Source organism: Callospermophilus lateralis, chromosome 4, assembly GCF_048772815.1.
Source record: "Callospermophilus lateralis isolate mCalLat2 chromosome 4, mCalLat2.hap1, whole genome shotgun sequence".
Classification (NCBI taxonomy): Eukaryota; Metazoa; Chordata; class Mammalia; order Rodentia; family Sciuridae; genus Callospermophilus; species Callospermophilus lateralis.
Genome location: NC_135308.1, coordinates 97,081,122 through 97,103,174, shown reverse-complemented (window position 1 = coordinate 97,103,174; position 22,053 = coordinate 97,081,122). Strand labels below are relative to the sequence as shown.

General features: G+C 37.8%; 1 protein-coding gene across 2 annotated transcripts in view; it reads left to right on the top strand.

Annotated features, from left to right (window-relative positions):
• Positions 1-21,652, top strand: part of Dennd5b (DENN domain containing 5B) — a 175,023-nt gene extending 153,371 nt beyond the window's left edge. For both annotated transcript variants that reach the window (XM_076854263.1, XM_076854262.1), the window contains 8 exons: positions 1,954-2,075; positions 6,574-6,719; positions 10,637-10,755; positions 12,626-12,813; positions 15,341-15,423; positions 15,645-15,771; positions 18,293-18,467; positions 21,237-21,652. In XM_076854263.1, the coding sequence (XP_076710378.1) occupies positions 1,954-2,075; positions 6,574-6,719; positions 10,637-10,755; positions 12,626-12,813; positions 15,341-15,423; positions 15,645-15,771; positions 18,293-18,467; positions 21,237-21,420 (1,144 nt within the window). In that variant the 3' untranslated portion in view covers positions 21,421-21,652. The remainder of the gene's footprint in view (positions 1-1,953; positions 2,076-6,573; positions 6,720-10,636; positions 10,756-12,625; positions 12,814-15,340; positions 15,424-15,644; positions 15,772-18,292; positions 18,468-21,236) is intronic.
• Positions 21,653-22,053: the final 401 nt, after the last annotated feature.

Here is a 22,053-nt window from a genome sequence, read left to right as displayed (position 1 = left end):
AATGGCTTTGGACAAGATAATTAACTTCTCTATGCCTCTGTTCTTCCATTTATAAAAAATGAGGTTCCTAATAGACTTATCTCATAGGATTGTCATAAGAATTAAATATATGAGGCTGGGGTTGTAGTTCAGTGGTTGAGTGCTTGCCTCGCATGTGTGAGGTACTAGGTTCGATCCTCAGAATCACATGAAAAATAAATAATTAAATAAAACAAAGATTTTTTTTAAAAAAAAGAATTAAATATATTAAGCCAGATTATAGGAGGCTCACACCTATAATCCCAGAAGCTCGGGTGGCTGAGGCAGGAAGACTGCGAGTTCAAAGCCAGCCTCAGCAAAAGCAAGGCACTAAGCAACTCAGTGAGACCTTGTCTCTAAATAAAATAAAAAAATCAGCTGGGGATGTGGCTTAGTGGTTGAGTACCCCTGAATTCAATCCCTAGTTACCCCATAAAAAGAGTAATATTTTTAGTAGTAGCGACTATGCCATTGTTAACCCTTCATAAACTTTTATCTTAAATGGCCATAACAGTATTCCAGCATGTGAATATATTGTGAAACATTTTTGTTTTTATTTATTTTTTGTTTTTGTCACTGCTGGGAATTGAACACAGGATCTTACTTCACCCCAGCTACAACCCCAGCCTAAAAGGTTTTTACTTCACAAATAACATTTTAGTGGACATTTGTAAGTAAATCTTTTTTAAATTTTTTTTTCTTTTCGTACTAGACATTAAACCCAAGGGCACCTTATCCACTGAGCCACATCCCTAAGCCCTTATTTTAATATTTTATTTAGAGGCAGGGTCTTGCTAAATTGTTTAGGGCCTCACTAAGTTGCTGAAGCTGGCTTTGAACTCTAATCCCCTGCCTCAGCTCCCAAACCACTGGCAATATAGGCATGCGCCACCATGCCCAGCTGTAAGTAAACCTTCACCCACATTTCATATTGTATAATTAGGACTGATCCCTAAAAGTAAAATTTATGAGTTAACGGTTATGACTAGTTGACAGGAACTTACCAACAAATTGCTTTCCTTGAAATTTGCAATCCCACCAACTATCAGGATAACATTGGCTCCTCCTTGGTGCCAGTTATAATTTTTAAATCTTTATTGTTTCATTTTTTGTTTTATTTTGTTTACAGTACTGGGGATTGAACCCAGGGTTGCTTTACACTGAGCTGTATCCCTAGTCCTTTACATTTTTTTGAGTCAGGGTCTCACTAAGTTGGACAGGCTGGCCTTGAACTTGTAATCCTTCTACCTCAGCCTCCCAAGTCACTGGGATTACAGGTATGCACCACCATGTCCAACTTCTATTAGTTTAATAGAAAAACTTAATTCATGGCAAAGACAGGCAGGATGTCACATACCGGTTATCCCAGCAACATGGTAGGCTGCGGTAACAGGAAGGCAACTGCAAGGCTAGCCGCAACAACTTAGCAAGGCCTTTTCTTAAAACAAAAAATTAAAAAGGGAGGGCTGGGGATATAGTTTCATTGGTAGAGTGCTTGCCTCACATGCACAAGGCCCTAGGTTCAATCCCCAGCACCACAAAAAAAAAATTTAAAAGGGCTTGAGGGCTGGGATTGTGGCTCAGTGGTAGAATCCTTACCTCATACATATGAGGTGCTAGGTTCAATCTTCAGCCTCACATAAAAATAAATAAAGTTATTTTAATTTTTTTTTAAGGTGGGGAGCTGGGGATGTAGCTCAGTGGTAAAACACCCCTGGGTTCAATCCCCAATTAAAAAAAAAAAAAAAATTTCATGTATTTTCCCCCTTTACTAGTTAAAAACCTTTTATTAACTGTTAATATGTCCATTTTTTTGTGAATTCTGTTTTTTCAACATTGTTTTCTTCCCTTTGTTTAGTGAAGTGTTTATTTTTAAATATAATGAAAAGTATAAAAAATACACTGTTGTTTTGTGCTTGTCTTATTCGTTTTTAGGAAGCTTTATAAGCGCTATGCTTTTCTACGTTGTGAAGAAGAAAGAGAGCAGTTTCTTTACCATCTTCTTTCCCTCAATGCTGTGGACTATTTCTGCTTCACCAGTGTGTTCACCACTATCAGTAAGTCTGGAGAACTGACTGTTAAGTAAAGACTCTGTTAGGTAACTAATGGAATAAAAGTGTTCATATCTATAGTAATGAGATATACCATAGTACAATGAGGTACACTATGATGGCCCCCCAGATCTCCATTTAGAAATGCAGGATATACCTTAGCTGCTGGGGATAGTCCTCAGTTGCCAGCCTATGGTAGTACCTCGCTGAAGAAACCTACCTTCCTGTGCATGTACCCTCCAGCCAGGGCCAGCCAGCATCCCACAAGTGATCAGAGGGCTATCTCAGAGCTCACAGTGGATGTCAGCTGAGGACATCATTAAGACTGCATCACAGGGCTGGGGTTGTGGCTCAGAATTGAGTTCAATTCTCAGCACCACATATAAATAAAACATAAAGGTCCATCAACTAAAATAAATAAAATAAAATTTAAAAAAAGGCTGCATCACAGGGCTGGGGCTATACCTCAGTGGCATAGCACTTGCCTAGCATGTGTGAGGCCCTGGGTTCCATCCTTAGCAGCACATAAAAATAAATGAAATAAAGGCATTCTATCTACAACTACAAAAAAAAAAATTAAAGAAGAAGACTGCATCACAACTTAATATCTCCCTCAACCAGTCTTGTTTTCCTCCTCATATATGGATCCCAGGAGCAACATCATGTGTACTAATTTCTGACTTATTCATCTTTCCAAAACACCCAATCTGATGATAATTGTTACCTACAATGGGTGTAAAAAGGAATGTTTTGTTAAATAAATATTCCAATATTTATCCAAAATATATAAATTCAAAGAATAAGTGTATAATAATAATACACTTATGTAACAACATTATTTAATTTTGTTGATCAAGAAACACCTCAGGAGGGGCTGGGGATGTGGCTCAAGCGGTAGCGCGCTCACCTGGCATGTGTGCAGCCTGGGTTCGATCCTCAGCACCACATACAAACAAAGATGTTATGTCTGCAGAGAACTAAAAAGAAATAAATATTTAAAAAAAAAAAAAAAGAAGAAGAAGAAACACCTCAGGAAATGGAACCACCATTTGACCCAGCTATTCCCCTTCTCGGTCTATTCCCTAAAGACCTAAAAAGAGCATACTACAGGGACACTGCTACATTGATGTTCATAGCAGCACAATTCACAATAGCAAGACTGTGGAACCAACCTAGATGCCCTTCAATAGACGAATGGATAAAAAAAATGTGGCATTTATACACAATGGAGTATTACTCTGCATTAAAAAATGACAAAATCATAGAATTTGCAGGGAAATGGATTGCATTAGAGCAGATTATGCTAAATGAAGCTAGCCAATCCCTTAAAAACAAATGCCAAATGTCTTCTTTGATATAAGGAGAGTAACTAAGAACAGAGTAGGGAGGAAGAGCATGAGAAGATGATTAACATTAAACAGGGATGAGAGGTGGGAGGGAAAGGGAGAGAGAAGGGAAATTGCATGTAAATGGAAGGAGACCCTCAGGGGTATACAAAATTACATACAAGAGGAAGTGAGGGGAAAGGAGGAAAAATATAAGGGGGAGAAATGAATTACAGTAGAGGGGGTAGAGAGAGAAGGGGGGGGAGGGGGGATAGTAGAGGATAGGAAAGGCAGCAGAATACAACAGACACTAGTATGGCAATATGTAAATCAATGGATATGTAACCGATGTGATTCTGCAATCTGTATACGGGGTAAAAATGGGAGTTCATAACTCATTTGAATCAAAGTATGAAATATGATATATCAAGAACTATGTAATGTTTTGAACAACCAACAATAAAAATTAAAAAAAAAGAAAGAAAGAAAGAAAAACCTCAGAATCTTGCTAGATATTGTTGGTCTAGGTTGGGAGGAAATACTGATTGTCATTTTTCCCCCAAGTAATAGGAATTGAACCCAGGGCTTCACATGCTCCGTGACTGAGCTACATCCCTATCCCTTTTTATTTTATTTTGAAATAGGGTCTCAAATAAGTGGCCCAGGCTGGCCTTGAACTTGTGTTTCTCCTGCCTCCGCATCCTAAGCAATTGAGATTAGAAACATACAGCACACCACATTCAGCCTCAACGTTTTGTTTTGTTTTCTTTTTTTGTACCAGGAATTGAACCCAGAGGTGCTTAACTACTGAGTCACGTCCCCAGTCCCCCACCCTTTTTTTAATATTTTGTTTTAGTTGTAGTTGGACACACACCTTTATTTTATAATTTGTTTAGAGACAAAGTCTTACCTGAGTTGCTTAGAGCCTCACTAAATTCCTGAGGCTTGCTTTAAACTCATAATCCTGCCTCAGCCTCCCAAACTGCTGGGATTACAGGCATGAACCACCACACCAGCCTCAGTGTATTTTTGAAAACTGAACCACAGCATTTATTCTATCCACCATTATTAATTCTTATTTGCAGTGTTTTCCCCTCCCTATTTTGGAGAATTTTTGCTTGTATCAGTTAAGAATTGTGTTCAGCTGCAAATACCAGAAACTTTGAAAAGAAGTTATTTAAACAACAGTAATTTATTTTTCTTATGTAAGAAATAGTCTGGTAGTAGGCAATCTGCAGTGCTGTCACAGACCGAGACCTATGTCTGTTTCCTCCTAGACATTATCAGAATGTGCTAATCACCTCATGGTCAGAAGATGGCTTCTCTGTCCACATACCTGTAGGAAGGAAGGAGAGAATACCAAAGAGAAAGAGACAGGATCTGTGTTATTATTAATTTATTATGTTACTTCAATTATACGATTCTGAAATGTTATATACAGTTTTAAAAGACAAAAAAGGTCATTTAAGATTCTTAAGGGCTTCCTTATATCTGGACTTTTTCTTCATCTGAATAATTCTTTGAATTTGAGGAATTGAGATACCTTATGAAAGAAGTAGTCTTAGTTAATAATATTGCTCTTTTATACTTAACAGTGTGAATCACTGTTTTGCATCTGTGGGCCCTTTGCAGTGCAGAACTACTGACCCTAAACAGGCCTTTTTTTTTTTTTTTTTTTTTTTTTTTTTTTGCAACTTTTCTAATCCTATCACTGCAAGAAATTAGAGAGACTTCTGGCACCTAAAATAAAGTCTTACACTAACCTCTTCTGCTTTCAGTTTCAAAACCGATTTGATTCTGATGATTACTAAACCATGAAAGTATGGCCTTTCCTCTGACATTTTCCTTTTCTCCAACCAAAATAAAAGGACAGAAAGGGCAATTATTCACAAACATAAAGAAAGTCATTTATGTAGAATTAAGGAAATTAACCATTCATCCCATTCATTTTCCTTATCTAAGAGTTTGCTGAACTGTGAGGTTATTGTGATGCTGTGTCTGGACACTTTGCCCACTAAATGTTTTTCATCCTATATGTAGATCTTTCAAGGACAGCTTCTGACCACCCCACTTATAACCAAATGAGTAGAAATCCCAAGGATACCAACAACAAAAAAATATTGATTCTACTCTATTTGAAATAAATTATATATATATATATATATATATATATATATATATATATATAATAAAACCCCTGGATCTGTGTATCAGGAGAGCTGGGAGACACAGGAATAATGCAGATTCCCAAATAAATAAATAAATAAATAAATAATTATATAAATTATTTTTATATATGTACATAAATGTATATATACATTTATGTACATACACACACACACACACATATATAATATGTGTTACCCATCCCCATTATTTAAAAGAAGGGAGGACACCTCTAATATCTAACTTGTGCCTTCCACCTTTGGGGCAAGGCCCATGATAGGAAGGTGACATCTAGTGGTGGGCTTTTGGATGTACTGTTAGAGGGAAAAGGCTTCACATAGATCTCTTTCCACATCTTGACCTTTCCCCAAGGTTCTCTTGCATAGGAGTCACCTTTAACAGCTTCCCAAGTTGTGAATTATAGACTTTACACAGTGCCCAAAGTGGAGGCTCCATTGTTTTTATTATCAGTTTTGTGTGTTGTACAGTAAACTTGGAAGGGGAAAGTTCTGAAGTGCAGTGTTTTAAGCATTCTCCAAGAAAATCAGCAAAAAATGGAATACTAATCTACAAGTCATCTACTCCTCCTTTCATATGAAAACATACTAGTAAATAAGTTCATTGGTACTCAATTTTATTACAGAATTCATTTTTAAATACATTAAGCAATGAAAACACTATATAGCATAGTGTTCAGGTCCTCAGGTATTCTCTTTTTAATACTTGATATTGTTTATAAATTTAATGATGGTGTATATTATCATGGTGACATATAAGCCACTCGTATATGGCAATGTATGTATCATAGAAATCACCAGCAAAAGTACAGGGTCTTCATAACCTGAATCTTTTCATTCTAGACTAGAAGTTGTGATCTCATCTTTTTGTGTAAGTACATATTAAAAGATCATACAAGCAAAGTATCTATGAAAATTAGCATTTCTTATATATTTGTTTTGTTAAAAGAGCTTCTTTATTGTAATTCTTTATTAATTTTCCCTTTTTTATTTTAGTGATTCCGTACAGGTCAGTGATCATCCCAATCAAAAAGCTGAGCAATGCAATCATCACATCAAACCCCTGGATCTGTGTATCAGGAGAGCTGGGAGACACAGGAATAATGCAGATTCCCAAAAACCTCCTTGAGATGACTTTTGAGGTAGGGTCCAAGATACCTTTCTTAGCAAAAAAAAAGTGTCATATTTAGTTCTACAGAAGGATTCTAGTTTGCTTTTTATCAGTTTTCTATGACTCTATAAAATAAAGGAATGTGTGAGCATACTGGATCTTTTTGTGATCATATGCTTATTGTTGTCTAAAGTATCTTACACTAATCTGTTCTGTATTTTCATTATTGTTATTTTCATTGTTAAGCTCCATTTTTCTGCTATTTTATGATTCTTAGTACCTAACACAGAATGTGGCAAGCAGAGAACATTGGAATAAACGGTCTCCTCCCTGCCACAACTTAACCATGCTTTGGCAAAAGGACCAGAGAGCTGACATCCATGCTTATGGATTTTAAACCACATAATGGCATTTATAGATCGATTTTATCAAAATGCCTTGTTGCATAATAGTTTTCAGATCTCATCTAGTGAAGTATTTCCCAACATGGAAGTTGAACTTGCAAGTAGGAAGAAGATAGATAACTATTCATATTTCAAGAGAGAAGTGGCACTGTGGGGAAAAGGGTACATTTGTACATTGCTGGTGGGACTGCAAATTGGTGCGGCCAATTTGGAAAGCAGTATGGAGATTCCTGGGAAAGCTGGGAATGGAACCACCATTTGACCCAGCTATTGCCCTTCTCAGACTATTCCCTGAAGACCTTAAAAGAGCGTACTATAGGGACACTGCTACATCGATGTTCGATGTTCATAGCAGCACAATTCACAATAGCTAGACTGTGGAACCAACCTAGATGCCCTTCAATAGATGAATGGATTAAAAAAATGTGGCATTTATACATAATGGAGTATTACTCAGCAATAAAAAATGACAAAATCATGGCATTTGCAGGGAAATGGATGGCATTAGAGCAGATTATGCTAAGTGAAGCTAGCCAATCCCTAAAAAACAAATGCCAAAATGTCTTCTTTGATATAAGGAGAGCAACTAAGAACAGAGCAGAGAGGAAGAACATGAGAAAAAGATTAACATTAAACAGGGACGAGAGGTGGGAGAGAAAGGGAAAGAGAAGGGAAATTGCATGGAAATGGAAGGAGACCCTCATTGTTATACAAAATTACATATAAGAGGATAAGAGGGGAAAGGAAAAAATAAACAAAACAAAACAAGGGAGAGAAATGAATTACAGTAGATGGGGTAGAGAGAGAAGATGGGAGGGGAGGGGAGGGGAGGGGGGATAGTAGAGGATAGGAAAGGTAGCAGAATACAACAGTCACTAGTATGGCACTATGTGAAAACGTGGATGTGTAACCAATGTGATACTGCAATCTGTATATGGGGTAAAAATGGGAGTTCATACCCCACTTGAATCAAATGTATGAAATATGATATGTCAAGAGCTTTGTAATGTTTTGAACAACCAATAATTTTTTTAAAAAAAAGAGAGAGAGAGAGAGAGAGAGAGAAGTGGTACTACCTGCAAGTCCTGTTCTCGTGTCCTTTGGAGTCTAGGAATAGCAGTATCCACTCAGAATCGCAGTACTCACCCAAGATCTCATTTTGGCCTTATATATGTAGTGGACTCACAGGCATTTGTATATAAAAGGTTAAAACCCTTGGCTTTTCTTCATCTACCAATTATGGGACATAAGCTCAATTGTAAGTCCTATCTTGCTGTTTCCAAACACTCACCGTATCAATCCACTCTTTTCCATCTCTGCTACATGGGTAATTCAAGGTACCATCCTCCCTCAGCTGACTCACTGTGACCCCTTCTCACTGAGATACAAAGAAATCAAATGCTTTTAAAACTCATAGTTCTGATGTTTCTATCTGACACATGTAGGGTCTATGATGCTTTTCTTATCAGATATTTAAAGTCTGAATTTATGCCAGGTGCAGTGGCATAATCCCAGTAACTCAGGAGGCTAAGACAGAAGGATCACAACTGGGGGGCTAGCCTTAGCAACTTAGTGAGACCTGTCTCAAAATAAAAAATTTTAAAGAAGGCTGAGGATGTAGCCCAGTGATAAAGTGCTTCTGGGTTCAATCCCCAGTAGTGCTAAAAAATAAAAATAAAAAAGTCAGAACTTAATTAGCTTTTATGTTTACAATTGCTATTGTCATTGCTTTATTTTATACTCGTCACAAAGGGTCAGTAAGGATGTTGATAACTGCAGTAGTTCCCCCCTTTTTTTTTATAGTTTCACTTTCTATTGTTTCAGTTACCTGCAGTCAGTCAGTCCAAAAATATTAAACAGAAAATTCCAGAGATAAATAATTCATAAGCTAATTTTGTTTGCTTGGGTATTTTTTAGTTAGGTTTTTTGTTTTTGCTGTGCTAGGTTTCAAACCAAGGGCATTGCATATGCTAGGCTAGTGTTCTACCACTGAACTATACCCCTACCCTATAAATAAGTTGAAAATTGTACACCATTCTGAATAGCATGATGGAATCTTGTGCTGTCCTGCTTAGGATGTAAATCATTCCATTGTCCAGTATATCCATGCCACCCACATATTAGTCACTTAGTAGACATTCAAGTTATCAGATCAGCTATTGAGGTATGACAGTTGCTTACGTTCATGTAACCCTTACTTAATAATAGCCCCCACCACTCTCATACTAGTGATATAAGAATAGTGGTACAAAGAAGACACCAGGGCAGGAACGTTGAAGGACAGATTAACTCTAGTACTATGTGGCAACTTTGCAGAGCATATAGGCAAAAACTTAGTAGAGATATAAGGTTTGGTACTATGGCAGTTTCAGATGCCCACTGAGAGTTTTAGAACGTATCTCTTGGGAATAAGGGAGGACTGCCGTATGCCTTATTATTATTATTATTATTTTAATAAATAGCTTGAAAAAATTCAGGTAGATGAGGTTTGGGGTCAGTTCTGCCTTGGATTTTTATGTTTTGTTTGTGGTATTGGAAGTCAAAACCAAGGCCTTGCTCATGCTAGGTTAGTACACTACCAATAACCTATATCCTCAGCTTCTGATTAAAAATAGGAAAATTGCTGGGCATGGTGGCTCACACCTGTAATCCCAGCAGTTCGGGAGACTGAGGCAGGAAGATCACAAGTTCAAGGCCAGCCTCAGCAATTTAGTGAGGCTCTAAGCAACTTAGCAAGACCCTGTCTCAAAATAAAAAAGGCTGGGGATGTGACTCAGTGGGTAAGCACGCTTAGGTTCAATCCCATGTGCCAAAAAAAAGAGGAAAATAGCCAGGTATGGTATAACATACATATAATCCCAGCGAGTTAAGAAGTGAAGGCAGAAAGATCAAAAATTCTGTCTCAAATAATCAAACGAGCTGGGAATGTAACTCAATGGTAGAATACCCCTGGATTTTATCCACAGTGCTAAATAAATAAATATAAGACATATCGGTAGTCAAGGCAGCTCACTCCTATAATCCTAGCTTCTTGGGAAGCCAAAGCAGGAAGATTGTAAATTAAGGCCATATTAGGCAATAATGAGGCCCATCCCCCCAAAGTAAAGAAAAATAACAGTGTCAGAGATTTTTAAAATCTACTTGATTTGCTAAGCTCTCTGTAAGTCAATTTAAATAGCACCATTTTCCCATTTCTTAAAATTTTCTCATCCTTCAAATCACTGTCTTAATGATATTTCTGGATTGCACAAATGGAAGTAACTGTTTTTTCCCCAGAGTTCTTTTAGTGCTTGTTTACATTTTTAGTCTAGCACCTTGTACAGTCCACCTCATTTGATTGTCAGTGTCTATGTCTCCTATCTCATTGTATAAGGGCTCTGAGAGCAAGGAATACTTTATGGATATTCTTGTTTAGTGTGTAGCTTAGCACATTGAACAAGGTAAGTCTCTGCAATTTTTAGATAAAACCAAAGTGCCACTGTTAAAGGTGAGAGAGAATGAGATGGAGTCAAATCCTAAATAACCTATGGTTCTGTCCCTACAGTGCCAGAACTTGGGGAAGCTCACCACTGTTCAAATTGGTCACGATAACTCAGGACTATTAGCCAAATGGCTAGTGGATTGTGTCATGGTCAGAAATGAAATTACAGGACATACATATAGGTAAGTAAATGGCCTTAAAAACTCAAAATTCTTTGCTTTGAGATTTATTTATTTATTTATTTATGCAATGCTAGGGATTGAACCCTGGGCCTCATACATGCTAGACGTGCACTTCACCATTGAGCTACATTCACAGCCAAAGCTCTTTAGATAAGGTTTGAAATTGTTTTCTTTCTAAAGTTTTTCCCCTGCCTTCTGCATTATAATTCAATTTTTTGGTTTTTTTTATGTAATATAAAATTATTCTTTAATAGTCCACGAGTTTTGAAAAGATTGGCATAACTGAAAAAAAAACGAAGAAGGAAAAAAGGAATTTTTTCAATAATTTTGATAAGGGGGCTCGGGTTGTGGCTCAGTGGTATAGAGTGCTTGCCTTGCACATGTAAACCACTGGTTTCAATCCTCAGCACCACATAAAAATAAATAAACAAAATAAAGGTATTGTGTCCATCTACAACTAAAAAAATTTTGAAAAAATAACAACTTTGATAAGAGAAAATCATCTCTTAAATTCTACCAATTACAGAATCTTAAGAGTAAACATTCTTCTTTTTTCTCTTGTGATTTAACTCCCACATTCATTTTTAGTTTGAAAATATTCTTTCCACCTGGCATAATGGAGCATGCCTGTAATCCCAGCAACTCTAGAGGCTAAAGCAGGAGGATCCCAGGTTCTAGGCCAGCCTCAGCAACTTAGTGAGGCCTTAAATAACTTAGTGAGACCCTGTCTCAAAACAAAAAATAAAGCTGGGCCCGGTGACACATGCCTATAACCCCAGTGGCTAGATTCCCTTCAGTTGATGAATGGATAAAGAAAATGTGGTATATAGACACAATGGAATATTATTCAGCATTAAAAGAGAATAAAATCAGCCAGGCATGGTGGCTCACACCTGTAATCTCAGCAATTTGGGAGACTGAGACAGGAGGATCATGAATTCAAAGCCAGCCTCAGCAACTGTAAGGTGCTAAGCAACTCAGTGAGACCTTGTATCTAATAAAATACAAAATTGGGCTGGGGTGTAGCTCAGTGGTTGAGTGCCCCTGAGTTCAATCCCTGGTACCCACCCCACAAAAAAAGAATAAAACTATGGCATTTGCAGGTAAATTGATGGAGTTGGAGAATATAATGTTAAGTGAAGTTAGCCAATCCCAAAAAACCAAATGCCCGAATCTTTTCTCTGACATGAGGATGCTGATTCATAAGGGGGATGTGAGCGGAGCATGGAAGGAATAGATGAACTCTAGAGGAAGAGAGGGTAGGAAAGGCAGTGGAATGCGATGGACATCATTACCCCATGTACATGTATGAAGACACGAATGGTATGACTCTACATTGTGTACAACTAGAGATATGAAAAATTGTGCTATATCTGTGTACTACGAATTGAAATGCATTCTGCTGTCACATATAACAAATTAAAATATTTTTTTTTTAAAAAAATACTTAACAGTAAGGGGGGTGTGGCTCAGTGGTAGTGTGCTTGCCTAACATGCCCAAAGCCCTGGATTCAGAGCCTGGGATTACAAAAAAATGAAAAATACAGTACTTAACTAGAAAAATGAAGCAAATGGCAAAATATTCCGTCTGTGATAAGAAATATGGATGTCTAATATACCATTTTCCACTTTACTATATTTTTGAAATTTTCATAAATAAAGGCAACCCACAGGCTTTTTTGTTTTTGTGATGCTGGGGATTAAATCCAGGGCCTCAACACATTCTAGGCAAGTGGTCTACCAATTAGGTCCATCCCCAGTTCACCCGAGACATTAAAATGATGAGCTTAATCCATGGTACCATTCCTAAACTCTAATTAAAACAGTTTTTAAAAATTAATAATTGAGAAGTTTTTTTCTCCCCTCTCAGATTCCCATGTGGGCGGTGGCTAGGGAAAGGCATTGATGATGGGAGCCTGGAGAGAATTCTTATTGGAGAATTGATGCCATCAGCATCAGATGAGGACCTGGTAAAACAGTGTCGGACTCCACCCCAGCAGAAATCACCCACCACAGCTAGGAGACTGAGCATCACTTCCCTAACAGGAAAAACCGCCAGTAAGTAGTTTGATTTGTTTGTTTGTTTGTTTGGTACCAGGATTGAAACCAGGGACTCTTAACTCCTGAGCCCCATCCCCAGCCCTTTTTTATATTTTATTTAGAGACAGGGTCTCACTAAGTTGCTTGGGGCCTCGCTAAATTGCTCAGGAGCACTCAACCTTTTTTTTTCCTAGTGTGCTTTACATGTTGCAGGCTTCATGTGGTGATTTCACCAAAAAAAAAAAAAAAAAAAAAAAAGTGGGGGGTGCTGGGGTTGTGGCTAACTTGTAGAGAGCTTGCCTAGCATGCATGAGGCACTGAATTCAATCCCCAGCACCACATAAAAAATGAACAAATATAATAAAGGTATTGTGTCCACTTACAACTAAAAAAATATTTTTAAACAAAGATTGCATTAATGAATTATGGCAAAGAGAGTAAGAAAGAGGAAAATTAATTTGGGAGAAGGGACTTTAAAAAGGAGAAGAGGAATTAGGGGTGTAGCTCAGTGGTAGAGCATGTACTCAGCGAGTACAAGACCCTGGATTTAATCCCCAACTCCAAAAAATAATTGACTTATTTAATTTAATTCAAAAGTAGATTTCAGAGCTAGGAAAGTAGCACAATGGTAGAATGCTTGCCTAGCATTCATAAGGCCCTCGGTTTGATCCCCAGCATTGCCCAGCACTGTACCCTATCCCCCATAAAATATATGTATAAAAACTAGATTTCACTTCCATCCAAATTTATTGCAATTCTGAATTAGGCCAGTTTCATAGTTTGACTGTTTTGTTTGGTTTTGTTGGTACTGGGTATTGAACCCAGGGCTGCTCTACCACTGAGCTAGGTCTCCAGCCCTTTTTATTTTTCATTTTGAGATAGGGTCTTGCTAAGTTGCTTAGGCTACCCTGGAACTTGTGATTTTTCTTCTACCTCAACTTCCCAAATTCTGGGATTACAGGTGTATACTACCACACCTACCATTATTTCTCAATTTCACTCATATTTTCTTTACTTGTTCAATAAGCCTAGATTTTTAAATAATTCAAGACTCAGAGATGGATGGATAGCAGGGTATTTTTTTCACAAGATATGCAAGGTGATATTCGGAGAACTTGAAAGTTTTAAATCCATCAAAATACTACTGATTGCTGGGATTGTGGCTTAGCGGTAGAGTGCTGGCCTAGCACATGTGAAGATCACAGTACCAGTCTTCAATCATAAGACATTGCCAGTTCAACAATTTTTTTTTTTTTTTAGTTTTGATGGACACAGTACCTTTATTTTACTTATTTATTTTTACATGGTGCTGAGGATCGAACCCAGTGCCTCATAGGTGTGAGGTAAGCACTCTGCCACTGAGCCACAATCCCAGCCCAGTTCAACAATTTTTATGCACTGGTAAAAACTTACCAGTTTAGGAAAAACTTACTTGAATTTTACCTAAAGGACTGGGCTGTTTTTATGTTTAAAAAAAAAAAAAAAAATCCTGGTGCCGGGGTTGTGACTCAGTGGTAGAGCACTTGCCTAGCATGTGTGAGACACTGGATTCATCCCTGGCACCACATAAAAATAAACAAATAAAATAAAGGTATTGTGTCCATCTACAATTAAAGAAATATTTTTTAAAATTCCCCCAGCAGTATGAACTAAGACTCTTAAACAATACAGTACACAGTGTTTTCCCTTATAGTGAAGTAAATAAATTAGATCTAATACTTAATCATTTTTCTCTTGTTACCTATTTCTGACGCTTGATGAAATCTGTTACACTTTACTTTTCTTTTAATCATTCTTAGTACAGTGGATAACAACAGTTAAAGTTCCATTTAGACAGCTCACCAACCACACAAGCTCTTTTCTCTTCCTCCTTCTTCCCTCCCTTCACCATCACCCCCTTCTCCCTCTCTCTTGGCCTAGATGAGCATCTGCTGGCTTGGAAAATGAAGTAGACACAAACTTACTAGCCAGGAAGGGGAAGAGTCCTGAGCTTCCATTTGGTGCCACAGGGAACCTAGGATTTCCACTCACTTTAACACAACTGGTAAACTTCACTCCAGGTTAGCCATTCCAAGCCTCAGAAGCCTTAGCCCGGGTCCATTCAGGGGCTTAGAAGTAAGTAGAATAAGGGAACATATGAGGATTGATGATAGGGTCCATCCACATCTTACTCCTCAGATCTGGAGACTTATTATTAGCACTGGGTAGCAGGCATCATGTTAGGTGGTTTACACCTAATATCTCGTTAGTTTTTCCAGTAAGGTGTATATATTTCTATTTTTTAGTTGAAAGAGTCAAACTCACAGAAAGTTAGACACTTGGCTTGGGTTATAAATTGCAGGGTAAGGCTGGGGTTTGCTTTAGGGATCGATTTTTTGAGTTCTTTTTCATTTCAAGATACCTCCCACTTGGGTAGACTGTTCAGAGGTAAGTTTCATGGAGTCCCTGGCAGAGTCAGCCTGGTCTTATGAAGTGTTTCCTGCAGAGATGGACATGGTTGATATCGTGTGGTACTTGGATTTATTTTTCCTTCATTATTTTACAGAACCCAATGCTGGACAGATCCAAGAAGGAATTGGAGAAGCTGTGAACAATATTGTGAAACATTTTCATAAACCTGAAAAAGAGGTATTATGGGCTATATAACCTCATATAGTGGGAGTTTTAAAGCCATTTTTATATGTGATACATAAAGCAATATGTGGTACCTTAATTTTCGCTTGTAAACTTTTTAATAGCTACAAAAACATGCTTCCTATAGCCACCCTCAGCATTTCCTTGTTTCTTTAGTGGTTTTCTAAGCATAGAGGCAACAGTTTTTTTTTAACACTGTGTGTTATGCTTCATAGAGAGGAAGCCTCACAGTTTTGCTTTGTGGAGAAAATGGCCTGGTTGCAGCACTTGAACAAGTCTTCCACCATGGGTTCAAATCTGCCCGAATCTTTCACAAGAATGTCTTCATCTGGGATTTCGTAGGTAAATTATGTTATTATAATGCAATTGAAATGTTTCTTAGAAAATTCAGAGATCCAAGAATTTGAATAAAGGTTAGTAATAAAGGAATCTATTTTAAAAAATAAATATTAAATAAGCACTCTCTTTGTTTTTCATCATTCAACAAACATTTATAGTACATACAATATGCCAAACACTGCTCTAGATGCTCGAGAGATATATCAGTAAACACAGCAGAAATTCCTAAAGTTGACAAATTTTTATGTTTCTGATGGGGATAAGAGAACAGACAATATATAAAATCTTTAGGAAATACATAATTCATATGGTATACAGAAGTTGATCTTTCATTTGGGAAAAATTGAGCTGGATCAAAGAAAGTGACTTTTGGGCTCAGACTTCAAGAAGGTGACAAACTGAGCCATATGAATATCTGGTGGAAATAACTGCCAGTACAGAGGCCCCTACTTGGAAGTGTGGCCTTTTCATGGAACTACAAGAAGACCAGAGAGAGAGTAGGAAATTTGTGAAGGAAGTGGGATATTTACCTTCTAAGTCATTGGGAAAACCTTGGCCTTCATTCTGAAAGCCATTGGAAGACTTTAAGATGAAGAGTGACATCATATAATTTATAAACACACACCAATGTATGTATTTTTCTTTTCCTTTTTTTCTGACACTGGGGATTGAATCAGGGCCTCATACAGTCTAGGCACATACTGAACCACATCCCCAGACTTTTTTTTTTTTTTTGAGACAGGGTCTCACTAAATTGCCTAGGCTGAACTTAAATCTGTAGCCCTCCTGCCCCAGCCTCCCAAATAGCTGGGATTACTGGTGTGCACTACCACATCCAGCTAATTTTTTTTTTTTTTTTTAAAGGACTTTTCTAGGGCTGGAGTTGTAGCTCAGTGGTGGAGCACTTGCCTGTATGTGTGAGGCATTGGGTTCAATTCTCACCACCACATATAAATAAATAAAGTCCATCAACAACTTTAAAAAAAGGGAGTTCTCTAGTTCTGAGCTATCCAGTATGGTAAGCCAGTAGCCATATATGGATATTTAAACTTAGATTGATTTAATTTAAATTAAATTTAAAATTTGCTTTTTTAGTTTTACTGACCATATTCCAAATACTTTAGTGGCAACCAAATTGGCCTTGTAGGTATAGAACATTTCTATTCTTACAGAAAGTTCTGTTGGAATATGCTGCTCTAGCCTGCTAACATTTATGATCTTTCTTTTGGTATGCAGTTCCTCTAGAATTCCCAGTTTCTTTAAAGGAGCAGTTAATCATTTTGTGTTTTTTTTTTTTTTTAGAGAGAGAGAGAGAGAGAGAGAATTATTTATTTTTTAGTTATTGGCGGACACAACATCTTCCTTTGTATGTGGTGCTGAGGATCGAACCCGGGCCGCACGCATGCCAGGCGAGCGCGCTACCGCTTGAGCCACATCCCCAGCCCCTATTTTGTGTTTTATAAATAAGGCCTAGATAAAGCAGTGACTGATTTCACCTAACTCAGAATTTTCAGGCCTTTAAAGAAAGGAAAATTACCGAACTAAGCCCAAGAGTGATTTTTACTTTTTTTCTTTCTGGTCCTGACTCCGATGTGTAGATCTACAACTGTCTTCCTCAGGTTTACTCAGTCAGGTCTATTTCAAGGATCTTGTGCAAAGTGTTAAGCAGCCATTCCAGAACAAAAAGCACCATCTTTTTTTCCCCCTAATTAATTACACATGACAGTAGAATGCATTTTGACACACTGTACACAAATGCAGCACAATTTCTCCTTTCTCTGGCTGAACATGGTGCAGAGTTACACCAGTTCTGTAATCATACATGTACTTAGGGTAGTAATGTCTGTCTCTTTCCACCGTCCTTCCCATCCCCACAACCCCTCCTCACTCCCCACTGCATAATCCAAAGTCCAGAAGGCACCATCTTTTTTTTTTTTTTTTTTTTTTGGTACTTATAGATGGACAGCATCAGCATGCCTTTATTTTTTATTTTATTTTATTTTTTTATTTTTAAGGTGCTGGGGATTGAACCCAGTGCCTCACACGTGCAAGGCAAGCGTTCAACCACTGAGCTACAGCCCCAACCCTAGAAGGCACCATCTTAATAATTGTTTTATCATAGACTACTGAAAGCTTCCAGTCTTACAAGATTCTATTTTTCTGTTTTGCCAATTTCTTTTCATGGAGATATTTTTATTAAAGTAAACTTTCTAAGCTTTTAGAAAATAAATTACAGTTTTGATTAGAAAATAAATTTCTGGGAAATTAGAATTATTATACATTGCTGGTAGGAATAAAAAAATGGTTTAGCCAATATGAAAAAAAAATTTCTGGGAATATATTGTTCTACCATGAAATGTGAACTTCTGAAATTTATTTTGAAACCAATGATAAGGTAATGATTTTGGCTTTGGGACTGGCTATGATACAAAGCCTTATTAGTGTTTTCAGAATAAATTAAATGATGAGTCTATAGTTCAAGTATTGACTCTGTTGTGAAATGTGATTCTGCTTTGTTTCACAGAGAAAGCAGTTACCTATTTTGAAACCCTAGACCAGATTCTGGACAATGAAGATGATGTTCTTATCCACAAATCATCCTGCAAAACATTCTGCCACTATGTAAATGCTATTAATACTGCACCCAGAAGCATTGGGAAGGATGGCAAATTCCAGATTTTAGTTTGCCTTGGAACACGGTATAAAACCAGTTTTTTATTTTCCTTATGTTTGTTACATGTTGAACAGGAGTTCAGAAAGGGTTAGACCAGATCATGCCCCTCCCAAACCCTCTGTTGAGTTTCTATCATTTCAATTTCTATTATGAAACTAATTTTCTGGGTATGCTCCTATTATTTCACTACTACCACCACATGAAGTAGCAACTGATCTCCTTATTCTGAAGGTGAGAAAATAGGAAATAAGCCCAGATAAGTTAGCACACTTTCCCAAAGTCACACAGCAAGAAAGGAAAGCCAGGATTCACATCCAGTCCCATGCTACAGCCCAGGTTCTCAACTTTTTCTCTGTACTGGCTCCAAAGATAAGTAAATAGATAACAGATAAGTCATACATGTGTATTTATTCTGTAGACCTTATGTGATACACCACCATATTGCTATGAATATAATAATATTGTGGGATCCTTGTTATATAAATGTCATCTTTTGGGGCAGAAGAGAGGTACCAGGATTGAGCTCAGGGGTACTCAACCAGTAACCCACATTTCCAGCCCTATTTTGTATTTTATTTAGAGACATGGTCTCTCTGAGTTGCTTACTGCCTCGCTATTGCAGAGGCTGACTTTGAACTCCGAATCCTCCTGCCTCAGCCTCTTGAGCTGCTGGGATTACAGGCATGTACTACTGTGCCTGGTTCATCTTCTCTTTAAGACTATCCCTATCTAGGTGTGGTGGTGCATTCCTATAATCCCAGAGACTCTGGAGGCGGAGGCAAGAGGATTGCAAGTTCAAAGCCTGCCTCAGCAATTTAGCATTAAGCAACTCAGTGAGACCCTTTCTCTAATAAAATACAAAATAGAGCTGGGGATTTGGCTCAGTAATTGAGTGCCCCTGAGTTTAATCCCTGGTACCCAAAAAAAAAAAAAAAAGGACTATTTCCACCCATTCATTTATTCATTCATCTTTGTGATACTGGGCATTGAACCAACGGGTGCTCTACTACTGACCTACAATCCCTAGCCCTTTTTTATTTTTTATTTTTGAGAAAGAATCTCACTAAATTACCAAGGTGGTTCTCAAACTTGCTGTCCTAGTCTCAGCCACCTGAGTTGTTGGGCTTACAAATGTCAGTCACCACACCAGCTTCCTACTCCTTTGTTTTATTTTATTGCATTAATGAGAATTAAACTTGGCCTTGCATGTGCTAGACACGTGTTCTACCACTGAGCTCCACCCCCAGCCCTACTGGTAGCTTTGTTTTTTGAAAATGACACATAGGGGGTGGGCATCATGGTGTGTGCCTGTAATCTCAGCAACTCCGGAAGTAGAGGCAGGAGGATCACAAGTACCTGGCTAGCCTCAGCAATTTAGCAATATCTTTAGCAACTTAGAGAGGCTCTGTCTCAAAATTTAAAAAAATAAATAAAAAGGGCTGAGGATATTTTAAAGTTATTGGTGTAATTTTTGTTTTCTCACAAACATTGAGAGCCCCAATTTGAGATTGAGAATGGCGTTATGGTCGCGTATGTCATAGAAAGGTATGTTGAGGGTGCTTAGTGAAGATACTCTAACCGATTGCCAGTGTCAGGTGTGATTGGAAACAGTGGAAGATATGAGACAGTGTCATAATGAAACAGCAGTTAACATAAGAAAGTTCTGTACTTCTTAATAAAACGGGCCCAATTTCAGCTGTCTTTAAAGTTTTTCTTGAGTATGATCTTTATCTATTTTTATCTTTGTACTGTCATGATTTATTTGATCAATGCAAACCCTCTTTGGGGTTATAAAATCTACATTTTTTACTTCAGTTTTGCTTCCCAAGGTAAGTTTGTTGTTGTTTTTTTGTTTTTAAAGAAAATCCCTACTATTTAATATAGTCTGTCTTCCCAAACGGTCAGTACATTCTAGGAGGCTTTTGCCACAGAATAGTACCCTTGTTTAAAAAAAAAAAAGACATAGGAAATTATTTTGGTACTGGGGATTAAACCCAGGTGGGTTTTATCATTGAAATATATCCCCAGCCCTTTTTTTATTTTGAGACAGGATCTTGCTAAATTGCCCAGGCTAGACTTGAACTTACTAATTTCTTGCCTCAATATCCCATATAGCTGGAATTACAGGCATCTGCCAACAGCCCGGCCCCCAACCTCTTTTTAAAAAGGTGGTAAATGTGTTTGGGAATATAGTTCAGTTGGTAGAATGCTTGCCTTGCATGTAAAGGCCCTGGGTTCAATCCCCAGCACCACAAAAAAAAAAAAAAAAAAAAAAAAGTGGTAAAAGCATATCAGCCAAGGTGGCTCACGCACGTGGCCTAGGTGGCACACACCTGTAATCCCAATGGTTCTGGATGCTGAGGCAGGAGAATCACAAGTTCGAAGCTAGCCTTAGCAACTTGTCAAGACCCTAAGCAACTTAACAATACCCTCTCTCAAAAATATCAAAAAGGCTGAGGATGTGGCTCAGTGGTAAAGTGTCCCTAAATTTAATCCCTGGTACCCCCAAAAAGGTGGTAAAATCAGAGAATTTATTTAATGTGTGTAGACTTTCTGATGTACTTTTAGAATCTAGTGGATTTTCCTATTAGCTTTGTACTCTGATTACAACCTTTCTATCAGTGAATCTCCTCCACCTTCTTGGTTTTGGTTTCCTCTCTGTTGACCTCAGAGCTTGGCTGGAGATTGCACTGTTCAGCCCCACACCTTCCCAAATGAAAGCACCAATATGTCTATTGTTGTGCAGTGAGGCTCTCTCTTGGTACTAAGAAATCATTTCTGTTTGGGTCTGTAGAGATCACTTGCTGCCTCAGTGGATTCCATTGTTAGCTGAGTGTCCTGCCATCACTCGAATGTATGAGGAGAGTGCACTTCTGCGAGATCGCATGACCGTCAACTCCCTCATCCGAATTCTGCAAACAATTCAAGACTTCACCATAGTATTGGAAGGATCACTCATCAAAGGAGTGGATGTGTAAACCAACTATCCAGAAATTCTCAGTCCAAACCTCTGAATTCTGAACCTTCTCCCACCTATGGGGACAGACTTAGACTTGTCTGACAGTAGTGAGTCACGCAGGGGGCAACCCAGTGTATGTCCCAATTTGAAGGATCTTTACTCTGCAGACAAGGCAATGCTGTATTGTAGTTCATTTGAACCTGGAATTTAGTATAAAATAGAGTATTTTCATGTGTTAGATGTGTGTAAATATGCTATCTTCTTTAAGAAATTATATTACTCTAATAAGATACTTTTCTTAGATTGAAAATTCCTGTGATTTAAAATAAGTAGTTTAAAAATGTTGGGGGTTAGGGGGAAGAGCGGTGCTAGTCAGGAAGAAGCCAGTAAACATGTAAATATGGTGCAACCCTGTTGGGCTTTTTTTTTTCTCCTGTAGGTATCACAAAGGAACCCAGAATACATTGTATGTGGTAGCCATCCATCCTGTGTTGATCCTTTGTATAGTGAATGTATGCCATTTTACCTACTGTGGGATAATCCTCACTTGTATTTTTTAAGTTATAAACCACTTTATGCTTATGCATTTAAATTGAGTCACTTTTCCAGCCTTTTGGTAAAAAAAAAAAAAAAAAAAATCAGTTGGCACAAG